We start from the raw sequence: 26,070 nt of genomic DNA, 5'->3' as shown, positions 1-26,070 counted from the left end.
AATTCTGCTCTTTAGTCAAATGCTTTTTAGTGTCTTGTTTTTTGTAATCTTCTACACTTTATATTTAATTAGCCTATTGGTAATTTAAATGAATGCAATATTATCTTTATAATTTAACAAATTATCAGTTTATGTCTTGACCCATATTTAAACATTTGGCTGTTTGACATATCGTTGGCAGAATGCAGTGTTTTTTGTTAGGAAATCCTCTGTAGCCTTGCCCTAAGAGAAGGCCAGCCTTGGCTGGCAGCTAACTTTCATTTTGACTGTCAACACAAGCTGTAATTAGTAGGTCATGTTCCTGCAAAGTTATATGTGTTGTTTGCTGTGCAGGAACCTGAGCTACAACTGAATAAACAATAGTGTCATGATTTAAATAAAAAGTTAAATTCAAGCCACTATTTGCATTCATACAGGTAAAATAACAGACTTCAACTGGAATAACTCCCCAGAATGAAAAATACAGCACAGGAGTCCAGATTATTAATGAGTAGGGTGACCATATGTCCCATTTTGGCTGGGATGGTTCCCTTTTTAAGCCTTGTCCCGGACATCCTGACTTTTTTGGCAAAACTGGGCAGGTTTGCTCTTGCCAACTGATCATCATGCCCAGTTTTGCCAAAAAATGGTGCACGACCACCAAAGGGTGTGTGCAGAGGAACGTTCATGGGGCTTGAGCAAGCAGTCAGCCCTGGGTGGAGGGGCCTGGGCCAGCCCTGCATTGGATGGGGGCGGGAGGCGGGTTTGAGAGAGCCCCAGTGCGATGACCCATTTTCCTTTGGGGAAATATGGTCAGGAATGAGTGACCACTGTTGGAGTAGGACAATTGCATACTTCTAGTTTATTGGAGCTGATACCAGGTTTAAAATATATATTTACATTAAAAAGGACTTTAGGATAATGATCTTAAATCAATTGTCTGGGTGCAGAACCAATTTCTGTAGGCTTGCACAGGTCTTTGTACTGTAAAAGTTGAAAAATATGTTATTAAATAATGTATTCATTGTCCAGGAAAGTGGATTATTGTCTGCACTATCATTTCATACCTGATCTGTACATTGAAGTAAATGGATTGAGTGGGTGAAGAGCAATTTGTAAGTGCTACTTACTGTCTATCTGGTATCTTCAAAGTTGTGAATATGTTTTTTAAATAAATGTATTTGTTTCCAGTGAATGTAGCATCTTGGTAACTGCTTTTTTTACTCCAGGATATTTTATGACCTCCTGGAATTTCTGAGTTGCCTACTGTAAACCAACGAAAGAAAAGCCCACTATTGTGCCCCTGTATGACATCTCGAATAGCACTGCTGCTGATGGAGACAGTCCGGACTTGGTAGTTCACTTGGAGGCAAATTATTCAGAAGAATTAATTTCCTTGGATCTGGGTCATTCTTACCATGGACTCGTCATCTGTTCAGCAAGATGCCCTGTTGGAGAACAGAGCTAGCAATGGGGCTTCTCACAGTTCAGAAGAACGGCTGAATTATAAGGCCAAATCAGATATGCCAACCGAAGGAGCTGAAATTAACAGTAAGTTGTTTCATAAGAATTGAATCTCTTTCTGATTATAAGGCCTCTCTTTCACTCATGATTTTTTCATACAAGACATTGACCATTATTTTGTTGGAATCAGTAGTGTATTTTGCTGTATAATACTACAGAATGTCTTGTGAATACTACAACCCATCTGTCTTAGAAATTCAGAAGAATTCCAACTTTTTAATTTAAAAACTGCTTCTAAATTTTGTTTTTAAAGCCATTAATTAAAACCAATTAATTATGATAGGGACTGCTCAATCTGTGTTATATTTCTCTTCTGCTGACATTAAAAGTGGTAGGATCCTTAAGAGCTTGTCTACACCTGGAGTTATTATGGAATAGCTATTCCGGCATAACTCCATGTGTGAATACTCTCTTATTCTAGAAAAAGAGTGCTTTTTTCCGGTTTTAGCATAATCCACAAACTGTTCCACTTTACGAAATAATGAAGTAGAAAACTTTGCACTTGTTCACAAGAAGTTTAATAATGTGCTTACCTAAATAGGCCTCCTTAGCATAAAGATTTATTGTTGAACATAAGAACGGCCATACTGGGTCAGACCAATGGTCCATCTAGCCTAGTATCCCGTCTTCTGACAATGGCCAGTGCCAGGGCCTTCAGAGGGAATGAACAGAACAGGCAAACATCGAGTGATCCGTCTCCTGTTGTCCACTGCCAGCTTCTGGCAATCAATGGCTAGGAACACCCAGAGCATGGGGTTGCATTCCTGATCATCTTTGCTAACAGTCATTAGTGAACCTAATATGCATATGTGGAACTGATTTAGTGTTGGTTGGAAATGGTTGAGTAATTAATGTATGTTACAGTTTCCACCTATACAGTTCTGGTTGTTTTTGTTTTTTGTTTTTGTTTTTTTGGTCATACAGCTACAACAAGGGAAGCCCAGAGCCTTTATTTGCATTTGTCAGACAGCCTTGTATCTGATTGCCAGGGTATAATCATAAGATGAATCATTCATCTTGCATGAAGTTAAAATTTAACTGTTTCCTGTCCTTATCTCTGTCAAGCATCTTCCTAACAATCATAGCTTGTAAGTAGCATGCTTTTCTCTTGTTTTTAATCTATTTAATTATACTTTCCGGTGCTTTCAGCAGATTGCAGACATATATCAAAATTACTGTCACCTTAAGAACATTAGCAATAGCATATAGTGTCCTGTGTATTCTGTGGCTATAGAATTTGTCATAAAATCGTTCCCATGCTGAGAATTGTGCTCCAGAATCTTTTTTTTTTAATGTATTTTTAACACTTTTTTTTTTTATGGTTGAGGATAACCTTTAAATCATGAAACAGATGTAAACTGATGCAGTGTTGTCTGCAGATTGAGAAAGACAGGCTGAAACAGTCGCTCAAAGATTTGAACTGCCCAGTCATTTCTGAGGCGTTGTGGCTGAAGCCTATAAATGACATTAGAAATAGCCAGCTAACATGCCAAATTGCCTCCCATGTCCCAACATAGCTTTCAAAATGGCTCTTTCCTCTTGACAACTTCTGATGCAGTTATGCATTCCCAATAGAAAAATCTGAGACATATCAAAAACTGAAACAGCACCAGTATAATTTTTTTAATATAAAAACCAATAACATGGGCTGCTGTAGTGTTTTTGTGGTGTTTATTTTAATATTTAGTTCAATGCAAACCTCCATTGATTATATTTAAATGAAAATGTCTGAAGAATTTCAAAGTATGATGTTGTGAAGGCCAAGACTATAAAAGGGTTCAAAAAAGAACTAGATAAATTTCTGGAGGATAGGTCCATCAATGGCTGTTAGCCATGATAGGCGGGGATGGTGTCCCTAGCCTGTTTGCCAGAAGCTGGGAATGGGCGACAGGGGATGGATCACTTGATGATTACTTGTTCTGTTCATTCCCTCTGGGGCACCTGGCATTGGTCACTATCAGAAGACAGGATACTGAGCTAGATGGACCTTTGGTCTGACCCAGTATGGCTGTTCTTATGTAAGTATGTTGCATCAGAATATTGGCAGGTCAGCACTAGACATTTTTGTTCAGGTGTGGTGGGGGTTTTTTTGTGGGGGGTGTTGTTACATTTCTATACTGGGGAAAAAAATATGTAGATAATTATATCAGCAAAAAATGCTTTTGCAAGTACAGTTTGATTTGTTTGAGGAACTGCTATCAGCTATTTTGGCAAAAAGCACTCTTTTGTAGGTATGTATCTACACTGGGGTTGCTAGTATAACTATACTGGAAAACCTTTTCTAGGACAGACTAGGCCCTAGAGATTCCAGGGATGTTGTCATGGAATTTGGTTCTATCTTACCACAAACTGCATGGGCCCATGACCTTAGTTAACACGAAACGCAGTGAAGCCCTTTGCAACAAGATATCTTCTTGGTAAGCAGTGGTTCGTTATAATTGGAAATACAAGTATCACGCTGCAGTAAATCTCAAACAAATCGGCAATTCTCTATAAATGGAGTTTCACTATATCCTAATTTACTCCAAGTGGATTATAGTGTGTGCTTCATTTTTTTAGTTAATCTTTGTATCTTGAATCAGTATATTCATTTGTTTACTGTCTTTTCATTTTAAAACTCTTCTAAAGTGTAATTTGACCATACTAAATGAGAAGACCAGTTTTTATGTATCAAAACAAAAGCAGTGCCCTACTTGAATCCCCCCCGCCCCCCCCCCAATGTATCTTATTTAACTTCAGAGAGGTGCTTTAAAGGTTACCACATCTGAGTATTATTATTGTTCCTGATTTTTGTGTAACTTCCCTTCTTCCTTATCTGGTGCTTGAAATGATCCTATTTTATGCCAAAAGTATTTCATAGCTAAGCAGTAACTTTCGTATCCAAGTGGAAAAAGAACCACTTTCTTTAATCGTTGTGATCTATTTGCTTATATCTAGTTTCTGTACATTATCAATAACAGCCCTCCTTTCTGAAAAGATGAGTGTGTGTCAGAAGTAAGCAGCAGAAAAAATTCTATTTTAGCACAAGTTTTTTTCAGCTCTGTTTGTTCACATAAACGTTTTTGAATAAACTTTACCAGCCGGGTGGCTATTTCAGCTTCCTTTTGGATAGATTTTTTTTTCTCGAGTGATCTAGAAACATGTATCTTAAAATTAATCATGAAGTTCTGCCACAACCATGTCTTAAATGTACATCTTTGCTCCATCAAGCAGAGAAGCAAGATGGAGGTCTTTAAAATATAAATTTGTATATTATATATATAAGTGTTATGCTTGAATTGAGGATGTATTTTTTTCCTCATGTAAAATGCATATAGACACCGCCAAACAGGGATGAGGTCCAGATTTAGGTTAGTTCTTTTTGCGTTATATATGAAATCTAATAAAAATTAATTGGGGGACTTCTGTTTTGTATTTTCTTGCTTCATTATTTTGGTTCATGTTATCTATTGTGCTGTATACATATGATGCATCTGAGAACTGGGATGATACTTGCCTAACAAGGTTGTTGGGAAGGGGCTTAGTTAATGCTTTTGATGCCCTTTGAGATCCTCTGATGTAGGGCATAATAGGAGTGCAAAGTATATTTGCTTGTTCTGAATGGAGAAATAAACTTCCTCCATCTAATTTTTCTTTGAAGTAGAAATCATAGCAATTTGTAGACATTCTTACAGTCCAAAAACCAATCCTATTAATTTGTTGGATGTGGTTTTGGAAGCGTGTGCAGGGTTGAATGGGAGGACTTATAGCTGCCAGTGTGAATTAATGCAATGTAACTTTCTTTTCAGCAACCAGTATTAATGCCAACAAAGTGCCAAATGAAGGAGAAAGTCTGGAGATAAACAGCAAACGGGACACTTACCAGAATGGACCAGAGGCACTCTATCCTGACCTCCCTTTGTCTTTTGAATCAACCAGCAGTCCACATGGTCAAGACTCTCCAGGTGTGGCTGGTTTCCATGACAACCTAAGGAAGTCTCAGGGAACTAGTGCTGAGGGAGTAGTTCTTAGAAAAGAAGCTTTGCAGTCACTCAAACTAAGTCTTCCCATGCAAGAAACTGAATTGTGTAAGCATCTGTTTACTGTAGAGCCCCTGCTTCTCTTGCTGCCTGAAGCTTTTTTTCTCTGAGCGTGTCTGCAGAATCACTTAAGCTTGGACTAAAATTCATTTTTGCAATAAACCACTCTCTGCTCCCAGTAAAGCATGTGCCTTAACATTTAACAAGTTTGGTTGTTCTATTGACCTGCACATTATAGTGGATAGGAAGCTAAATTGCCCTAGTCTGTCCCACTTCGGGAGTAATGGAATGACACTGAGAAAATGACAATTTTAGGTTAAATAATAGCAGAAGTTTCTTACAGTGGGATGTCTTAGGCCTTGTCTACACTACAAGGGAAATTCGATCTAAGCTACACAATTTGAGTTACATGAATAGTGTAACTCAAATCGACGTAGCTTAGCTCTACTTACCGCAGGATCCACGCTACGTGATATGGACAGGAGATGCTCTCCTGTCGACTTCCCCTACTGTTCTCGATCTGGTGGAGTACAGGAGTCGATGGGAGAGTGATCTGCAGTCGATTTAGTAGGTCTTCACTAGAGCTGCTAAATCGACCACCGATGCATCGGCCGCCGCTCAATGATCCCCCCGGTAAGTGTAGACAAGCCCATAGACTAGAATAGTCTCTCAAGGGAAGTAAGAGGAACTGCATCACATATTTAATACTAAACTGGACAAAATTCAAGAAGATGTACTGTAGGGAACAATCTTACGCTAGCCTCTGAGGGATGGGACTAGAAACTGAATAGATTTTTGCCTATTTCTGTCATTCTGTCAGAATTCGGGTTCTAAAGCAGGTGGGATTTAGATGGTAAAAGTATTCTTGCTCTTACTGTGGAAGGTTTTGTCTCGGATCACTTGAAAGAATTGTGGCATTTGTAAATATAAAATGATTTAATTGAGCACTGTAATCTCAGTGCTTACACAAGGACACTTAGGAAGATGGGGGAGTATTCCTGAGCTGCATGCTAAAGGGCTGTCCTTGAGAATGATGCATGCTCTGCTTAAGCATGAATGTTGTGTACATGTTGCTGATGGGAGAAGGGGTTGATGTAGGGATATTTTCCACCCTTTTTGTGTTGTTTGCCTTTTGAAGTTTTCTGTGTGACTTTAGAGGTAACTTTTGTACATAGGTTCATCTGCATCTTCGCTCCCATTGGAGAAAGAGGAACAAATCAGACTTCAGGCAAGAAGGCGACTGGAAGAGCAGCTCAAACAGTACAGAGTAAAAAGGCACCAAGAAAGAGTAAGCACCTTGTAGCAGATCCTCTGTTTCTAGGTGATCTCTGTGTAGGTGGAAAGCTAGGAAAATGAACCCATACCTGCCCTAAACTGTCTGTTTCTTGGCTGTACACATTCAATAACGTCTAGCCAGGAAAATGTATTTTTCTAATTCTCTTCTGTATGTGCCAAATTTTGCCTTCAGTTGCATCATGGTAATCCATGAAGGCTGCAGGGTACCACTAGTGTAATTGAAGGAAGAATTTGGTCCTATATATTTTTCCTGAGGTTGGAATGATTATTTGTTTTATATATTATGGTATCCTATTTACCGTAGTCCACAACTTTGAGTGTCTTCCCTCACTTGCTAGGAATTTCACAAAGAAATTGCTCCTTCTAGGTTTTTTGATGATAAATTGGAAAATTTAGCGTGAAGAACAATAATATACGGTTGGATTAGTAGAAATGTTAAAAAAAACAACAAATTTTACAATCCCTTGTTAAGAAAAGCATAGATCTGAGTAAACTGCCACTGCTCTCTTCAAAAGTGTACAATGCGAGATTTCCATTTAGGCACCATCTGCAATAACTGTACACTTTTCATTGTACCACTATATATACTTACTTTATTATTTGTTTATAGTGCAGTAGAGCCCATAGCCCCCACTGAGGACTAGGGCTCCGTTCTGCTAGATACTGTTAGTAAATTTTACTCCGTACTAACAGACAGGAAGACATGGCTCCTACTCAAAGAGCTTACAATCTCAAATACAAAAATAGATGAAGCCTGGGGGAAAGGTGCACAATATCCAAGCAAAGGCCATGATTCCATGATGACAGGTGCAGTCTAAATCTGAACATAATTTACCATGTAAGTAGTCCCATTAAACTCAAATGAGACTCCTAACATGCATAAAGTTACTAATAGTTGTGTTTGCAGGACTGGGGGCAGCAAGATCAAGAGAATGATTGGCATGTTTTATTTCCTTGATTTACAAAAAAGAGTGTAGGGGTATAGTGTGGGGGGAATGGGAGGAGCAGGTGGGAGAAGGAGGTAATCCAGGAGACAGAGAAGTGGAGAAGGAAGAAGATGGATGGAGAGGAGTACGCAGGGAAGATTAAACCCTTTGGAGATAAATCCTGAGTAAAGGATTCTATAGTTCATATTTGGGTAATACTAAATTGACCTTGTGCTCATAATACTTTTGGTTATTTCTAAACTGAGTCTCTTTGCTCTTATGCATTTATCTCATAATGTGACATTTTAAACTAGTATTTTTGAGCATTTAATTGTATATTTATGTAATCAATATAATTGCATTTGATTTATCTAGTGTCAACATAGAATTGCATGCTGTAATTAGAATGTGCAAATCTGATATATTATTGTGTGTGTGTATATATATATTATTGTAAAGAGATAGTATTTTAAAGTTTAAAGCTTTGCAGTTTCACTTTTTAGGAGATACTAAATATAATTAATCCCCATTAATTGACTTTCCATAATATTGTTTTTAAATGCGCGCACACATCTAAATCATAGATGTTCTGAAAAGTATCTGAAAAATCCATATTCTTTTCTTTGTCTTCTCATAATACAAAAAAAAAAAAATTGAAAAAATTTGGAAAGTTTTAAATATAATTATTTAGAGGCTGAAGCCTTTATAAAGTTGTTAAAGTACTCTTTTTGCAATATCTTCTGATTAGTTTTCACAGTTTACCTAGATTACCTTCATTGTGTCTGGATTGAGACTCAATCAGTTAGCTCTCCTCCATATCCAAATCTCAGCCAGGACTGGGTTAACTAGCTATTAAGAGAAGCTTGTTCGTGAAGTGCTACATAAGTCCAAGTGCTGTTATAAAAGAAAAATGAACCTTTTACAGCTTTCTAAATACAATGATAAGAAAAAATTGATGCGAGTTTAAGTGTAGTCTTCTAGAATTTATTGTTCGCTTCTGATTTCTTTTAGTCCAGCTACACTACAACCAAAAACCGGCCCTCTAGTACACTAGATCCGGAGCTGATGTTAAATCCAGAAATCTTGCCAAGGGCCAGCACTGTAGCTATGACAAAAGAGTACTCCTTTTTGCGGACCAGTGTCCCAAGGGGGCCAAAACTGGGCAGCCTGGGACTTCCAGCCCCTTCAAAAGAGAGAAGAAGCTCCAAATCTTCCAAGTCAAGTAAGATCCGGTCCTTGGCTGATTACAGAACTGAAAATTCAGATCCTGGAAATGCTACTAGGAATTTTGTGACTGCCGATGCATCTGGTGGGTCTCTAAAGGAGAATAGAAGTGGTCTGACTTCTGTAGTATCTGAGATCTGTCTCCGCTCTGAAACAGATGACCGACTGGAGAATTCCTCCATAGCAGGAGACAGTGTTTCAGAGATTGACGGAAGCGATTTAGGAATAAGGCTGGATGGAAATGAGAGTGACAGCTCTACCTACAGCAGTGTGTCAGGAAGGGGGACGTATAGCATTTTATTCAATGCAGAAGGCAAGCAGGGCATTTCATGTACAGTAAATGGCCAGGAGATCCCTCCAGATGGAGTGGGGCAATTTCCTTCCATCAGGGAAGTATTGCAGGCTGCAGCAGCAGAGCATCATGCCCAGGAGCAGGAAGTGAATGGGGAAGTGCGGAGTCGGAGAGACAGTATTTCTAGCAGGTAAGACATTACGTTGCACAATACACACATTGCACTTCTTTGGCATATGTAACCTGATGCTTTAATTCCCAGCTACAACATTTTGGGTATAACTAAAGTTCAGTTCAGTATGATCAGATGTGTGATAACTAATGAGTCCTAATAGAAACCACTGCGCTGAATACATTTTTATTATAGATATTTTTAGTTTATAGGAACTGTCCCTGATCAAGTGATTAAAACAAGGGCACTGTAGACATGTGTATGCTTTGTCATCACGATTCTTAAAATATAGTAGAATTTGATTGTGGTGTCCACTGCTTGTATTATCCACTCAGCCCTATACATCAAAAATGGCTTTCCAAAACTCATTTCCAATTTGTGCTGGTGTGTTTACCTATCCTGTGCACTAATCACTGGCCGTTTGGTTTACAATATCTGATTGATTGAAGGGATTTCTTTGTTTTCATAGAGAGGTAATAATTTTGCACCTTTCTGAGGACCACTTGGCTGAGACTAATAGTGTTACAGTTTGTGGGAGTGCCAATTAGAGCCAAATATAACCAGACTGGGAAATTTGGTTTTTCACAATAGTGATCATTCAGATAGAGTTGTCAAAATGGGTGTAGGTGCATGGCGAGGAGAGGGATTATTCAGGCATTACCCGCTGAACAGTGAATGAGCAGAATATTTAAGGTATGCATTTTTAATGGCCTAGGGAACAAATTTACCTAAACTGTAATATTTCAGATATTTGTAACTTCCTGTCATGATTCCAGTCAGGTTTTTAAAAGTTCCTTACTTTCTTTTAAACTTGTAGAAAGGGACCCTTTTGGTATACCCATATGTAACTTAAAAATACAGTAATACCGTATAAGTTTACCCACTACCAGTGACTACGGTTATGTCTACACTAGCATTTTTGGGGGTAAAACTTTTGTCAGTCAGGGGTGTGAAAAAACACCCCTGACTGACAAAAGTTACACTGACAGAAATGCTGGTGTCGACAGCTCCATCATCAGCATAGAGTGGCTACACGGGGAACACTTGCAGCAGTTCAGCTGTGCTGCTGTAAATTCTCTAGTGTAGACATAGCCTTTAGGCAATTTAAACTCAGATTGTCTTCCCCCTAACAATTCCTTCCTCTACTCTTTTCGGGTGCCTAGCGCTTTGCTCTGTGCCCTGAAGGTAGTTAGATTTGGGCTTATTTTGGCCAGGAGGTGGTGGTTGGTGGGAGCAAATTTTAAAACAGTAGCGCCTTCATAGAGAATGCCCTGTTAGCAGCCCCCCTCTTTCCATCTAAAGCTTTCTTTGGTCTCAGACTAGTTATGTATTACGTGCCACAGAATTTCATTGGACTGCACTGATTTTTTAAAAAAATGAAATGATATATGATACTGTCTTAAGAAACACTAATGTGTTCTCTTTGGTCTGTTTATAGAGTAGTTATCTGTGCAGAGAAGTGTGTGGTTCTTTTGTTTATTTGTTTGCTTTCAGTCCTCTGTATTTGCAAGATGCCAGGATACTTGCCCTAGATACTCATATCCTCTTCAGACCTTTAGAAGGGGTTTAACTGTTAGATCCTCAGAAGTTTGTGTCTCTGACATCCTAACTATGGCTTAATATCTGTCCCTTGCAGGAGATAAAGGTTAGACTAGCAAGCAGAAAACTACTCAAACTCACAATACTATTGTTGTCTAAAGATGCAGTTACCAAAACAACTTGTACAAATTTAGAAAATACAATTATTTGTCTTATCTTTGGAAGAATTACAAACCTCTCAAAATTCTTAGAGCAAAATCAGTTGTCCTTAGATAATCACAATCTATGCCTAATCCTGACAGAAGAGAAAGCAGAAGTTCTTGCTCATTTTCTCTGAACTTCATGGATTTGCTGAGTAAACTATACTGGGGAAGGGGAATAGGGTATACTCCATGCTGAATAGCTTTTTTTTTTTTTTTTTTTTTTTTTTTGCTTTAGCTGTGACAACTATCCATTTATTTTCATGTTAAAATAGTTTTGTGTGGTTGGTGCATGTGAAAGGTGCTTGATCACAAGACACTTTTCCCTTGAGATGTCTGTAAATCTCTTGGTAAAGGGATGTTTAGTTTCTGAGGATAATAAAGTCAGCCCATTAACTTTCTTTTCTGGAGAACAAACATTCGTTCCATGATATGTTCAGTTTTGGGGAATTCAGATAGCTCCCAATCCAGTGTTTTGTCTGTCAGATGGCAAGTGAAATTTGTTTTGTTTTTTGTGGTGAGTCTTTCACAAAGCTAAAAAGACTGCCCAAAACTGTAGCTCATTTAGAACTGAGTTATTTAGTGGAGTTTGAACATCTTGTAATTTCAGCTTCACCTCTTTATAAATGGGTGATTTATAAAAAATCCTAACTCTTTAAATGCCTGTGGTTTCTTTCTCCAGTGTGTCTGTGGAAAGCTCTGTCACAGGAACTCATGATGAAATGTTGCAAGTCCTAAAAGAGAAGATGAGACTTGAAGGACAGCTCGAAGCACTGTCATTAGAAGCTAATCAGGTAGAAAATTAATCTGAATTTCTGTATTTAATCAACTACAGTCATACACTAATTCAAATTTTAAAGTAGCTCCCACATTGTGTTTGCAGAGAGGTGGTTTTCATAAATGTTACATAGGATAGATAAAAAGGCTGTTTATTTAAAATAAAGCTTTTAAAATCTGAAATAATAATAATAATAAAAAAAAACCATACTGAAGTGGTCCACAAAAGAGAGAATTGAGAAAAAGGAGTGTAAAGAAGTAGTAGTAAACGTTGAGCCAGTGGTGGGCTCAACATATAAAGTGGGTGGCAGTTTCAGACTTCTTTCTCATTCCATTTCTCTTTTAAAAAAAAAAAAAAAAAAAAAAAGTTAAGGACAAGTGAGTGTGAAACAGTAGGGGACATCAGAGCAGAGGAATGATCACTTGCAAGCATAAGATGGGTATTTAAAGCAAGACTGAGACTGTCAGTGTCTAGCAAGCTATCTTAAGTACCAAATACCTGTGTCCGTCTTTTTTTTAAGGATGCTGTCTATTTTGTTTGCACTTTTGTCTACATTTTTCCTGCATATTTGAGACATTTATTAAATACAGTGTGATTTTTTTTTTCTTATTTTACATAGAAATGTTATCCAGCAGAGCAAAATATATTTTTGGAGCGGCTGACTCTTTTAGACAGAATATTGATATCTCTACCTCTCTTGCTAATGCACTATACTTATTTATTAGTTTCTCCTAAAATTATTTTGTATTGTTTGGACTTGTTCAGGCACTTAAAGAGAAGACTGAGCTGCAAGCCCAAATTGCAGCTTTGAACATGAGGCTTCAGGATCAGATGGAGCACAGTCAGAGCAGCCAACAGAAGCAGGATTCGTTGAGCTCAGAAGTGGCTACCTTAAAGCAATCTTGCTGGGATCTGGAACGAGCTATGGCTGACCTGCAGAACACCTTGGAAGCCAAGAATGCTAGCTTGGCTTCCTCAAATAATGACCTGCAACTGGCAGAGGAACAGTACCAAAGACTCATGGGAAAAGTTGAAGATATGCAAAAAAATGTTCTCAGCAGGGATAACACAGGTGAGCTAATGTAAACTTGAATCTTGAAAATGTATCTTTTTTTTCTGTTCCACAAGCAGTTTCATTAAATCTTACTTCTTGTGTGCACTATCAATTACTGATGTAACTACCTTGCAAACAAGAAAGTGATTAATTTGTTGTGTATCATGACGCTGCCTACAGGGTCTTACTAGATAGCGTTTCCATCTTAAGACAAGGAAGAAACTGATTTCCAGTTAGGCATGTTCGGCATTAAAATCGAGGGAATAGGGAGAAGTTATTAACTTGTATCTCATTGATATCAGATCCTTAGAGATTTGCATGATTATTTATTTTATTATTACTATTTCTTGTTTTGCGTTACAGGAGTTCCCAGAATGTGCTAGGCACTGACCAGATGCAAAGGAAGGCACAGTCAGAGTCTGCAGTCTAAAAACTGTTTGACAATTCATTAACAAGTTTTTTTTCAAAAAGAGAAATATATTTTGGTTAGCATCAAGTATCCTTTCCATTTCCCAGACCTATGCATATTCCCAAATGTTTTACTTATTTCCACCCTTCTTTATGCTTCTAAGGAACTTCGAACATGCAAAGAAGTGACCTCAAAAGCTGTTTTCTCCTAATGACCCTAATTCTGTGGGTCCTGAAATTTCTTCTGGTTTGTGGGAATGGATGTTCTTTGTTATTTAGGCACACTTCCAATAAAAAGATGACTGTGGACATATGTTTAAAGTTCATTGCTACACTTAAAACCATCAAAAATTGGACATTGGAATAGCATAGTTTAAATTTTTTTTGCCTTTTTTAGTACACGGTCTGCGACAGCAAATGGCTTCCTTACAGAACCAGCTTCAGCAGGTGCAGTTAGAACGGACCACGTTGACCAATAAGCTAAAAGCGTCTCAAGCAGAGATCGCTTCGCTGCAAAATGTGCGGCAGTGGTACCAGCAGCAATTGGCAGTGGCACAGGAGGCACGTGTTAGACTACAGAGCGAGATGGCCAATATACAGGTAAGTGTGTGAACTTTCCACACCCTCACTGCTTGCTTTCTGACCTGAGCTTTAGCCAGTGGATAAATTCTTTTCAGACTTTTAAGGAGGGCCCAGGCTCGTTTCTGTATTTATGTAAGGTGCATGATTAGCTCTGTCCCTTTTACCTGTCATCCTTAGGTGTTACTTCCTGTCTAACACTGAGGCATAAACTTAACCAATGCACTTTCTGAACAGCTTATTAAGCTTTCTCATGGATGTAGATCTGTAAAGCCATTAGGTGACAGCTAAGGCCCAGGTAGACTGAGTCCTCTTCTCTGGAGCATTTTCATTGTCCATCCATGTTTTGAGTATTTGTATTGACTTTTCCTTCCTGCAGGCTGGGCAAATGACCCAAGCAGGTGTGTTGGAGCATCTCAAACTAGAGAACGTGTCATTGTCCCATCAGCTAACAGAGACCCAGCACAGATCCATCAAAGAAAAGGAACGTATTGCAACACAGCTGCAAAATATTGAGGTAAGGTTGTAGGTGGCCTGTCTGAATTGTGTTCTGTTGTTCAAGTTTTATATTCCAGTTTAGTGATCACCATATTTTCAGATTCAGGAAGAAGGTATGTACACTGGTAGAAATGACTTCACTATGAGTACGTTCAATTGGTGTATATCTTACATGATCAAAGAGCCTTTTCAAATTTACATCCCCAGAAGGCAAGTGTTGCTTCTCCAAATTTTAAAACCACATGAAGAATCTTGCTAGTTAAAAAGGAAACTGTCAGCCTCTGTAGGTCACAAACTTACCTACCATAAAGAGACCCTGTTGACAGGCCTAAATGTAGCCCCCTTTGATTAAAGTAAAATGGAGCATTACAGACTGGGACCTGGAGTCTGAGGCCATAATTTTACAGTTGAGATTAGCCCAGCCATGAGATACATTGGAAAACTTAATGAGCCACACTTTGGCCACCCTGTTGTAAACAATATACATGCGAGGGATGTGGCTCTGGATTATTTGCAGCAGATAAATTCTACTGAGACTTGAATCCTCATTCTTGCACTCTGATATTACTAAATATTGGGAAACCCAGTTAATATTGTGGCTGATCTAAAACACCTTACTCATTTTAGTGTTGGTTAATAGGTCAAGAATTTCATCCAAAAAAAAGGCTGGTGGCAAAGATTTGTATTTGTTATTGCAGATTAATAATTATTGTTATTTTAAATAGAGGGGTGGGGAACTTAACCGAAATTGGTCATATCCTTAAAGGGCTCTCTGTGAAAATCTCTCATGCCCCAGGCTTATCCTTCCTGTCCTCTAGCAGAAAAGATTAATAAAATTTTCAAAAATTCCTAGGTAATTTACACTCCTAAATCCTGTTTTCAGAAATGACTTCGGAACCTAACTCCGAATCTCATTGAGATTCAATGGGACTTAAATCACTGAAGTTCTTTTGAAAATTTTACGCTGGGACTGCAGAAATGTTTGGTCTTCCCTTCTGTAGTAGCTTATCAATTTTTAAAAAAATTAAAAGCACTTAGCCAGAATTCAGTCTCTTATGAATGAGCAAGATGCACACTAGTCATTTCAATGGGTGTGTCCTAGAAGCCCAGTAATCTTCAAATACTGAGTGGATAACTTCACTGAGGGCCAGGAGTGTAATACAAAGAACTGAATAATGTTTTCCTATTTTGTTCTCCAATATTTTTTCTGACTTTTTTTTTTAATCCATTTCATCTGATATTTTTACCATTTTCCTAATTCCTTTGTAAATACTTCCTGTTTTTTCTGTGCAGGCTGACATGTTAGATCAAGAAGCTGCATTTGTACAGATCCAGGAGGCTAAAACCTTGGTGGAAGAGGACCTGCAGAGAAGGCTGGAGGAGTTTGAGGATGAGCGAGAAGAACTGCAGAAAATGGCTGATTCTGCAGCAGCACTGGAACAAGAACTGGAACAGGTAGACTTGATTACTGGATAGTGTCCCAAGGACTTCCTGGAGAACACTCAAGCTGAAAGACTAATACATGGATTTTCAGTTAAAATGTTTAAAGTGCTGAAAGATTACTCTAAAAATGGCATGTAAAGATAAGCATGTTGTGTGTGTCATTGAATTGCAGCTCAAACTTGCTCAGTTACTTGTAAAAAGAGTCCACTTCTACCCACCAGTCCTTCAAATTCTACCTGGGATCAGAAAGTTAAACCATTATATTTCTTTCTTGTGCATCCTTAACAATAATAAAGATTTGGCAATTCGGAGCAGAGTTAGCGATTCTTTTGATGTGTGAACTAGAATAGAATCGAGCTTCCTCTCTCGGTGATTGTAGTTCTGCAGTGCCAAAAGAATGAAATAATACTAAAAGTTAGATGTGCTAGTGAATTCTGCAGATAATGATTCTGCATATACACAGGGAGTGCATCTCTGTTGTTAGAAGTTGTCCTTTTAGATAGTTATTTTCCTGAGTGCAGCATCACTTTACACCAGTGTTTCGTAAAGGATTTCATTTGATGATGATGTGCAGGGGAATGGAATGAGGGTCCGGTGCGTGATAGAGCTCAATGTTATGACCAAAAAGGATGTCTAAGGGTAATGGTATTTTAAGCAGAAGCCAATGTGTTTATATGCACACTGGACACTTAATTTAAAATAGAAATTAAAAAGGTCATAAAGTAAAACATGTAGTCTTCTAGGATTGTCAGCCTGATCAATGTATGCTTTGTAGTTGCACAGAATGGCCTCAATATAATCAACACTGTGAATAGAGAGAATCAATGAAACATAAGATTGCCTTCAGCTCTCTTTACAGTTATTTTCTATTAGTCCCTCAGAGATACTAGGTTATTTTTTTTTAAAAGAACATTCCTAAATAAAAGTGGATTTTGTAGTTTAAAATTCATCTGAGATGGATTAAATCTTTTAAAAACTATTTGTTTCTTCAGGTGAAATTGACTCTGCATCAGCGAGATCTGCATCTTGAATCTTTACAGCAGGAGCATCTAACGCTCATGAAGCAGCTCACCATAACCCAAGAAACATTGCACACCAAAGAACAGTCCCTAAATGACCTACAGACTCAATATGATGAGCTGGTGGCCAGGTTAGAGGAATTCCAAGGTGATATTATTTCCAAGGATGACACGATCCAATATTTGCAGAATGAAAAGATTGTCCTAGAGGTAGCTCTGCAGGCAGCAAAAGCGAGCAAAGAAGAACTCGACGAAGGAGCAAAATGCTTAGGTGAAAGTACTGAGGCGGCATCAGAAATCTTGGCGCAATTGAGACAAGAAATAGCTATAAAGTCAAGCCAGGTAACGAATTTCTAAAATTATTCTGTTGCAAGTAACAGATGTAAGTGTTGACACAGGCTTGTGATAGAGCCAAATATATGACTGGAGCATTGCAGACCAAATGGTGTTTAGTATCACGTGCACATGAACTTTAAGATCTAGAGAATGAAAATAAATCTAGCTGTTTTATGACTGTTCCCCAATAGTGAATATTGCTCATTTATTCTGTTTATATCAGTGGAATGTTCCTCATTATTATTTTATATCTGTGTCTGTGCTTCTGGATTCATAAAGTTTGTGATGTGCAACTGAATTATTCTTGCATCTTCAGGATTTAATAAACAATATTTGTTCTTTGCCAAGAAACACAGATTCATGTCTGATATCAATTTTCAAAATTAATAGATTTATATTATAGCTTTTTGTATAAAGTACACTTTTTGGAAATAGTACTTTTAGTGCACTGTGTTCATGAGGCAATCTCAGCAAAGAAAATGTTCTTATGCATACAGTAAGGTTAGATTCTCTGTGGGCACTCCTTTTGGAAGAATGAATAGCTGCTTCCTAACTTAAAGCATACCAGATCTCATTTTTGTCCATTACTATATGCTGACAGTGGTTCCCAGACTTTTTTTTCATGTACCAGTTTACCAGATAGGTTTGCTGTCTACTAATGTTCTGTTGTGTGCGTTCTAATCCACAATGGAGCTTCAACTAAACAAAACTCGATTCTCACAAGTAAGTTTGGACCTACAGTTTGTGTAGAGCATCCCAAACTTGAGAGCAAGGTAGAGCATCTACTTTTCTACTGGAGGCTTGCACTGGGACATGTTCAGCAAAGAACTAGATAAGTTCATGGAGGATAGGTCCATCAATGGCTATTAGCCAGCATGGACAGGGATGGTGTCCCTAGCCTCTGTTTGCCAGAAGCTGGGAATGGACAGCAGGGGATGAATCACTTGATGATTACCTGTTCAGTTCATTCCCTCTGAAGCACCTGGCACTGGGCACTTTCGGAAGACAGGATACTGGGCTAGATGGACCTTTGGTCTGACCCAGTATGGCCGTTCTTATGGGACCCAGCAAAGATTTCACATTGAAGGTAGGGAGGAGGATTCTAGAGTATTGGTCACAGAAGTCCAAAGTACCTCTGCTGGTACATGCAGTATGAAAACATTTTTGTAGCTCTATAAATTATGAAGCACCTGCTATCTATTTTGATTTAACTTGAGCATGTAAACTTGAATCTGTGTCATCTAGATACACTATATAGAGCCTGATGTATCCTAAAACATGCATGCCCAGATAATGGGAGATGCTGCATCCTTGATGGTGGCTTGGGAAGATTAACATTCTGAATCTGTCTCAACTATTTAGGTATAAAACAATTTAAAATTATTTGCATTACGATAGTGTCTGATGCTACAGTCAGGATCAGGGCCCTGGTTTGTCTAAGCACTATGCATATACATAACAAAAAGACAGTTCCTTCCCCAGAGAATTTATAATCCAAGTAAGGCAACATGTCTGCATTTTTCTCTAATAGGTGGAAAATCTGCAACAAGAAAGTGCCAGCCTGAAGAAACAGACCCAAAAAGTAAAGGAGCAGTACCTACAACAAAAGGTGGGTATACATAGCCATTTCAATATTGTATTAAAAACGAGCAAAGATTGTGTGTTGCAGGGAAGGCATGTACTAATAGGTAAATGGCATCTTACTTCCTAATAACAGTGGTATTATTTAACTTGCAGGCCATTATAGCAAATAGAAGGAATGTTGTGACACAATTTATTATATTATATATATATGTGAGGTATATTTCTGTAGGTTATACATTGATTTTTTTTTTTTAAACTGTAATTGACATAGAAGCAGACACTTAGGCCAAATCATGTTCCCATTAAAGTCTGGGAAGTTTTCCACATGGACTTCATTTGGCCTACAATATGTTAAGATTTCTTTAGTTAATTTGTACTAGGTGACGACTTTTCCAACAATATGCATTTTTATTCAAAAAAATTGGGTAACTTTTCAAGTATCTTAAATTTAATGCAACTGTATGAAATTCTGTTGGCATGGGGAATTTTAATTTAAAAGAAATAATTTGTTTTCCTCCAAATCTTGTTTGGAATGATATAGAATATGATTCTAATTTTAAACTAAAGATGTACCAGGACTTCAGATGTCCCCTATAGTGGCACCGTTGAGTGGTACCATTTGCTTGCCTATTAGTCCAACAACTGTTTTAGAAATTGTGCCCTGGTGGATATCTCTCTGATTCTGATATGTGCACTAGGTAATGGTGGAAGCTTATCGAAGAGATGCAAGTTCAAAGGACCAGCTGATTAGTGAACTGAAATCTACAAAGAAGAGGCTGGACTCAGAAGTGAAAGAATTAAAACGGGAGCTACTGAAAATTCATGGCGAAAAGCAATCCATTGATGTTGAACGTTCAAGACTTCAGAAGGAAGTATCCCAGGTTCACCAGCAGATGGTGGAGTTAGAAAGCCACCTCCAGTCAGTGCAAAAAGAACGGGATGACATGGAGATACAGCTACAGGTGAGGAGGAAATCTAGTGCAGTTATCTCAAGGATAACACACATTTGAGCTGCAGCTAATCCTATTAATTATTGAGGTGTTGCAGGTAGCAGTAATCTTTTAAACTAAGGTTATCAAATACGTATTGAAGGCAGTTGTATGTTACTTACTTTTGATGGTTAAATGAATGATGATGTATTGCTATGTATTGGTACTATATAAACCCATATTGAAGTCAGTGGAGTTATACTGATTTTATACCAGTAATAGAGTGAAGAATTAGGCTGCAGGTGTGGTATAGGAGTGCTGTGGAGGCAACATTCTTAGCTCCCAAAGTTGTCAAGAAGTGCAAGTGTCTTATTTTGCTCAACAACAATCCTTCACCTTAAGGACTTGTATTAGCATATGCCAAGGGGACTACTGCCCAGTCTGTAGATGTCAGGATGGTGACTCGAATTAAAATAGAATTAAAAAGGGATGGGGACGGAGACTGTTTTGTACATGGAAGGAAACATCCTTCCCCTCTCACCCCCAATCCTTGTATACAGAAAAGGAAATAGTTTTGAAAATTACCACATTACTTTGTTGTTGATTCATTAAACTAAACCTTACCATAAACTGGTTGCCAAATATATACAAAAGTAGTCCTGTTTTTACCATTCTGATACACTCTGTGTGTGTATATATAGCAAACTGGAATGAGGATTTCTTTTGTGCTTACCGTATTTTCTCCTTCCTCCCTCATCTTTTTTCCCCCTCAAGTCTTTGCAGATTGATAAAGAACAAATGACATCTCTTGCTGAGACGAATGAGGTACTAAAACTACAGGTAGAACAAATGCAAGAGGAAGCCAAAAAGTAAGTCAGCTTTTTACATAGCCAGAATAACAGTAGCACTCGCTATTCTTATTGTGCTTTTTGTCTTCAGTGTGCTGTACAAAAATTACTGTTTAGTTTTTTTCTCTACCCTGTAGGACAGCTGTATTTCCATTTTACAGCTGGATAAACTACTTAACTTCTGTGCCTCAGTGTAGCCTGGGCACAGAAGTTGTTGGTAGGACAGGAACTCATGAGTTTCAGGTTCACAGACCACTCCTCTGACCATTCCTCTTTATAATCCAAGCTTTGTGGAGTATGGCATGAGGCCAAAGGCACCTGAAATTGTACCAATAGCAAACTATTGCTCACCAAAAGTGGCTTTTTGCGATTGGTATATATCAAAACAGTTACTACACAGATGGCAACATTAATAAATCTTATTTTTTAACAATGCCACCTTTCATAAACACTAAATTGAACACCACAAATATTAAGTGTTACTGTGGCTGTAGATGTGATGGGAATGGGATGGAAGAAGACATGTAAATGGATGTTGGGAAGGAGAAGGGGAGCAGTAATATAGGCTCCACCACTGTAAAAGTACAGTGCAGACCTACACAAAAGTGAGTTTGACATACAAAGGGAGGCTGTCATGCTAGAAGGTAAACTCAGGAGTAGTTTTCCATTTCATTTATACGCGTCTCCAGCAATGCTGCCCAAGTCATGCACTCTCTTGTTGCTGATGCACAAGAACTGTGACGTCGACAAGGACTAACTATCAAATCAGAAAATGGCTTTCTGCAATTAATATACTAATTTTATAGAGAAAACAACTTGGTATTGTCCCCTTAATATTTGAAAAACATGGTTTATGTGCTAAGCAAAAGCTTTAGTGGTTCTTTTATCAGTATATTTGATTTTGTGTAACTTTGGGAATAAATAGCTTCTTTGGGAATCAGTGTCCTGTTATGGTTGTTTGCTATGACCTCTCAATAGAGTTTTGTAAATCTAAAAGTTTAATTGTTCAGTACAGTTTTCAGGCCGTTCTCTTTGTGCTTTCTCATTCTAGGGCCATCACCGAACAGAAACAAAAAATGAAGCGTCTGGGGTCAGATCTGACCAGTGCACAGAAAGAGATGAAGGCAAAACACAAAGCCTATGAGAATGCAGTTGGCATTCTTAGCCGCCGGCTGCAGGAAGCCCTCACTGCAAAGGAATCTTCTGAAGTGGAACTGAGCAAACTAAAAGCACAAATTGCTGATGGAGGAAATAACCAAGCTTCCCATGTAGGATGATGTCCTGTAACTTTGTTAGTAGAGAGATAGGATTATCTTGCATTACTACTAAATACTTAAAGACATGGCCTTACCTATAGGTTCATTTATCATATAGAGAAAAATTTTGGTAATGAGATGATCATCTTTGGGCAGGATTGTATTTTACAGGGTTTTACCTTCTACTGAAAAGACTGCAAGTTTTTCTGTGTATCTGTATTACTTTATACTAACAACAAAGCTTCGTTCCCGTAGCCAGCTGTGAAATCTCCTTTCAGGACTTAAAAAGTTAATAACTATGGTGCCTTTCAAACTAAAATAAACTAGAAGCTTGCCCTTTAACATGCACTTAAATCTGCAGTAAAGATTCTATATGCTACGTATCAGTCACCGGGGAATTCACTTAATGTGTGCCTTGATTTATTATTTTAAAGAAAACCACTTCTGCAGTAAAGACAGGTTTCAGAGTAACAGCCGTGTTAGTCTGTATTCGTAAAAAGAAAAGGAGTACTTGTGGCACCTTAGAGACTAACCAGTTTATTTGAGCATGAGCTTTCGTGAGCTACAGCTCACTTCATCGGATGCATATGCATCGGATCATATGCATCCGATGAAGTGAGCTGTAGCTCACGAAAGCTCATGCTCAAATAAACTGGTTAGTCTCTAAGGTGCCACAAGTACTCCTTTTCTTTCTGCAGTAAAGTATTACTTAAATATTGTGAAGATACTGCCAGTTTCCAGACCTATAGACCATGTACCAGTGTCTCAAACTGTGAGAGAATTTCCTTATCAAAAATACGGAAAATGTTTTGGCAATCTCCAAATATATGAGTAAAATAAATAGCCAACCCCCAGTTATAGCTTCACTTCAGAAGGAGTGTCAGCCTTAGCCCTGAATTCCTGTTAATGTTCCTGTTTAAGCACAGGTTTTCAGTATTTTCTTTTTATACTGAAATATAATGAAGCCTTTTTTACTTATTAACTAATAGTTTCTCCTTTGCCTGCACCACTCTGTCCTCCTTCAAATCCCTCCTTAAATCCAACTATTTCCACATAGCTTTCAGATGCTAAAGCTCTTTTTTTGATGTTGTGTGAAGAATTCTGTTCTCTTATTGTATATATTATGTCTGTTGGTGAAAGAATGCAAGCTTCTCAGGGCAGAGATGTGACTTTTTTATATGATTTCATACGCTGAATATTTTTGGTAAAAAAGTGACGCATCAAAGAGTGAGGGTCGGCTTATAAACAGGTCTACACCAAAATTTGATGATTTTTAAACTCTATGAAATCATTGAATTGAGTATCTAATACATGGTCGTTTTGTTTACCTGGAGCGTCTGCAGACATGGAGCCCCTCAATTCCCTGTGGCCGCGGTTCGCCGTTCCCAGCCAGCGGCTTACCCTAAGGGGCCGGGAGCCAAAGTTTTCCGACCCCTGAAATATAGGGTTGGTTTATGAAAGGGTCATACAGTTTTTACTATTTTTCCTATCCATCTTGGGGGATCGGCTTATAAACGAACGGGCTAATGAACGAGTATATATGGTATATTGCATCTATGATGCAATATAAATATATTCATTAAAAGAGTAATTTCCTTTTTAGCAAAATAATGTGTTAAATGTAGTAAGTTGTTTTTTCTGACCCGAAATATTGTCCAGTAAACATAATAAGCACTTTAAATGTATACCTATTGGAGGAATAGACTTGTTTAAAAAGAACAATTGCTTCTGCAAAACAAGTGTTTTACTAACTAGGCTTCTGATGTCTTTGTCTTTAGGAAAGGATTCACGCTCTGGAGACAGAGCTGCAGGCTGTTAGCCACAGTAAGATGATGTTGGAGAAAGAGCTGCATGAAGTAATTTCACTCACCAGCCAGGAGCTTGAGGAGTACCGGGAAAAAGTGATAGAACTTGAGGATGAGGTAATTGCCTGCGCTTTCCTTGCAGACAGGGAGGTTCAGTGTACAACCCAGGGGGCAAAAGACGATTTGGGACTGAACTGTTCAAATCAAATGGAAGTATGTTATAATCTTACAAAGGGAAGATTGTGTCTGCCACAGCTAATTTTGCTGCAAGCTGCCAACTCCTCATGGCTTTATTGGGCCCTTATCATTAATGCTATTATTTAGTCACGGATATTTTTAGTAAAAGTCATGGGCAGGTCACAGACAATAAACAAAAATTCACGGCCCATGACCTGTCCTTGACTTTTATATTATAAATACCCCTAACTAAATCTTGGGTGGGGAGAGGGGTGCTGCTGGGGGGGCACCCCAGAGGCCATTGCTGGGGGAGCACCCGGGGAGGGTGGGGGGAGCGCTGCTGATGGGGGTTGGGGCCAGCGGCAGCAGCTGCTCCGGCCGCCCCAGAGACCACTGCTCAGGCAGTTCACAGGGCCAGCCACACTGGCCGCTGCTCAGGCGTTCCTGGGGCCAGCTGCCCGACCAGCAGCCAGTGCAGCTGGCCCCAGGGCCACTCCAGCCGCAATCGGTGTGGCTGATTGCAGGGCTGCCCCCAGCGACTGGCTGCAGAGCCACTCCAGCAGCGGCTGGTGTGGCTGTCCCCAGGGCCACCTGAGCAACTAGCCGCGGAGCCAGCTGCTTGGGCAGCCCTAGGGTCAGCCACGCTGGCTGCTACGGAGGTCGCGGAACCGCCACCTCCATGACAAACATGGACCCCCTACTTATAATACAGGAAAAAAAGCATTGGGGTGAAAGAAAAGAAGCTCCTACATAAAAGAGACCAACTAAGCCTGGTCAAGAGATGCTGAGTACCCAGGACTCCCATTAATTCACTGTTGAAACTCTAAGGTGGCACTAGAAATATGCAGGATTGACTTCTCTACCATCAGTAGCACATCCCTTCTTTTCATCTCCTATGGACAGTACTTATGCCCTCTACTTCTAGCCAGCATTTTAATCTCACAAAGAAAATCAGAATAAGAACCTGGTTGAACTAAATTTTAGAAGCATCCATTGTGAAAGTTGGAGAATTTTTCTAACATCATATGCACAAAGCAATCATCATGTTTGATGAGTCTACCTCACAACTTCTTATGACAATAATATTGTGATTTTATTTATTTATTTACTTTTTTGGTTGCAGCTTCAGGAATCTAGAGGTTTCAGGAGGAAGATAAAACGTTTAGAAGAAATAAACAAGAAGTTGGCCCTCGAACTGGAACATGAACGAGGGAAGCTCACTGGTCTTGGTCAGTCTAACACTGCTTTGCGGGAGCACAACAACATCCTAGAAACAGCACTAGCAAAGAGAGAGGCAGACCTGGTACAGCTGAATCTCCAGGTATTCAGAGCATTTGACATTTTGATGTGACATTTTTAGAAGAGAAGGCTAATATTCTTCTGATTGCAGAAGGTACAGGGACTTGATTATGTCTGTAGATTTTAATTCAAAACACGTGTTTAAAGAAATGATGTGCTTTCTCCAGGTCCAGGTCTCATGTAGCTTACATTAGAATAATAATATAGGTATGGGACACATGTCATAAAAAAAATTTCCGCTGGGTTAAATTATGAACTTTCTCAATGAAAACATTAACAAAAATTTCCAAGAGTGAAAGTGACAAATTTAATACAGCTCTTGTTAACATGTATCTTGTATCACATAAAGATCTGATATCACTGTTGATGCTCTTACTTATTTTAATATTTATGTCAATATAGCACCTTCCCCCCCCATCTCCAATCTACATTCACCATTACTGAAATATAGCCATTTGAGGGGTGAGATGGCAGTGTGCAGTGAGAGTGAATAGCAGTAATGGGAGGGGAAGTTTTTGCCAAGGATTCTCAGGCAAACTCTTGCTCTTTCACAGGTGCCATGGGATCTTTAAAATGTGCAGAAAAGCAGAAAAGACCCACAAGCCTAATAAATTTCATGTTACCTTCCTTTGGAAGGTTTTATGGCATTTTTTGTTTCTGAAAAGCAGGTCCTGTTTGCACCCTACTGTATTGAATTCTGAAAGTTAAATAACTCTGCATTTGTAATTCACCACCACCTCCAACGGGGGAGTTGGGGCAGAGGGAGAGAGGAAGATAGTCTTCCTCCATCTCTGTTGGAACTTTGAGAATTCTCATGTTTTCCTCATTTCCCCAGTGCCCTTGAGACTCTATCATGACAACAGTTCTTCCACCCGAGGGAGTCCAC

The 26,070-nt window shown here is 38.8% G+C and overlaps 1 protein-coding gene across 5 annotated transcripts in view; it reads left to right on the top strand.

Moving 5' to 3' along the window:
* The window catches only part of GOLGA3 (golgin A3), a 38,656-nt gene that overhangs the window by 2,059 nt on the left and 10,527 nt on the right, over positions 1 to 26,070 (top strand). The window contains exons 2-18 of one of the 5 annotated variants that reach the window (XM_043529753.1): positions 1,012 to 1,094; positions 1,209 to 1,530; positions 5,292 to 5,447; positions 6,698 to 6,810; positions 8,756 to 9,450; positions 11,854 to 11,965; positions 12,715 to 13,021; positions 13,809 to 14,011; positions 14,370 to 14,507; positions 15,782 to 15,943; positions 16,924 to 17,292; positions 18,818 to 18,895; positions 19,569 to 19,832; positions 20,574 to 20,668; positions 21,699 to 21,915; positions 23,682 to 23,825; positions 25,009 to 25,206. In XM_043529753.1, the coding sequence (XP_043385688.1) occupies positions 1,398 to 1,530; positions 5,292 to 5,447; positions 6,698 to 6,810; positions 8,756 to 9,450; positions 11,854 to 11,965; positions 12,715 to 13,021; positions 13,809 to 14,011; positions 14,370 to 14,507; positions 15,782 to 15,943; positions 16,924 to 17,292; positions 18,818 to 18,895; positions 19,569 to 19,832; positions 20,574 to 20,668; positions 21,699 to 21,915; positions 23,682 to 23,825; positions 25,009 to 25,206 (3,384 nt within the window). In that variant the 5' untranslated portion in view covers positions 1,012 to 1,094; positions 1,209 to 1,397. Of the gene's footprint in view, positions 1 to 1,011; positions 1,095 to 1,208; positions 1,531 to 2,427; positions 2,592 to 5,291; positions 5,571 to 6,697; positions 6,811 to 8,755; positions 9,451 to 11,853; positions 11,966 to 12,714; positions 13,022 to 13,808; positions 14,012 to 14,369; positions 14,508 to 15,781; positions 15,944 to 16,923; positions 17,293 to 18,817; positions 18,896 to 19,568; positions 19,833 to 20,573; positions 20,669 to 21,698; positions 21,916 to 23,681; positions 23,826 to 25,008; positions 25,207 to 26,070 lie in introns of those variants that run through there. The other 4 variants (XM_037879051.2, XM_027817323.2, XM_037879052.2 and 1 more) reach the window with 4 other exon arrangements.

This window comes from Chelonia mydas, chromosome 15, assembly GCF_015237465.2.
Source record: "Chelonia mydas isolate rCheMyd1 chromosome 15, rCheMyd1.pri.v2, whole genome shotgun sequence".
Taxonomy (NCBI): Eukaryota; Metazoa; Chordata; order Testudines; family Cheloniidae; genus Chelonia; species Chelonia mydas.
This window is presented reverse-complemented; position numbering and strand designations above follow the sequence as displayed.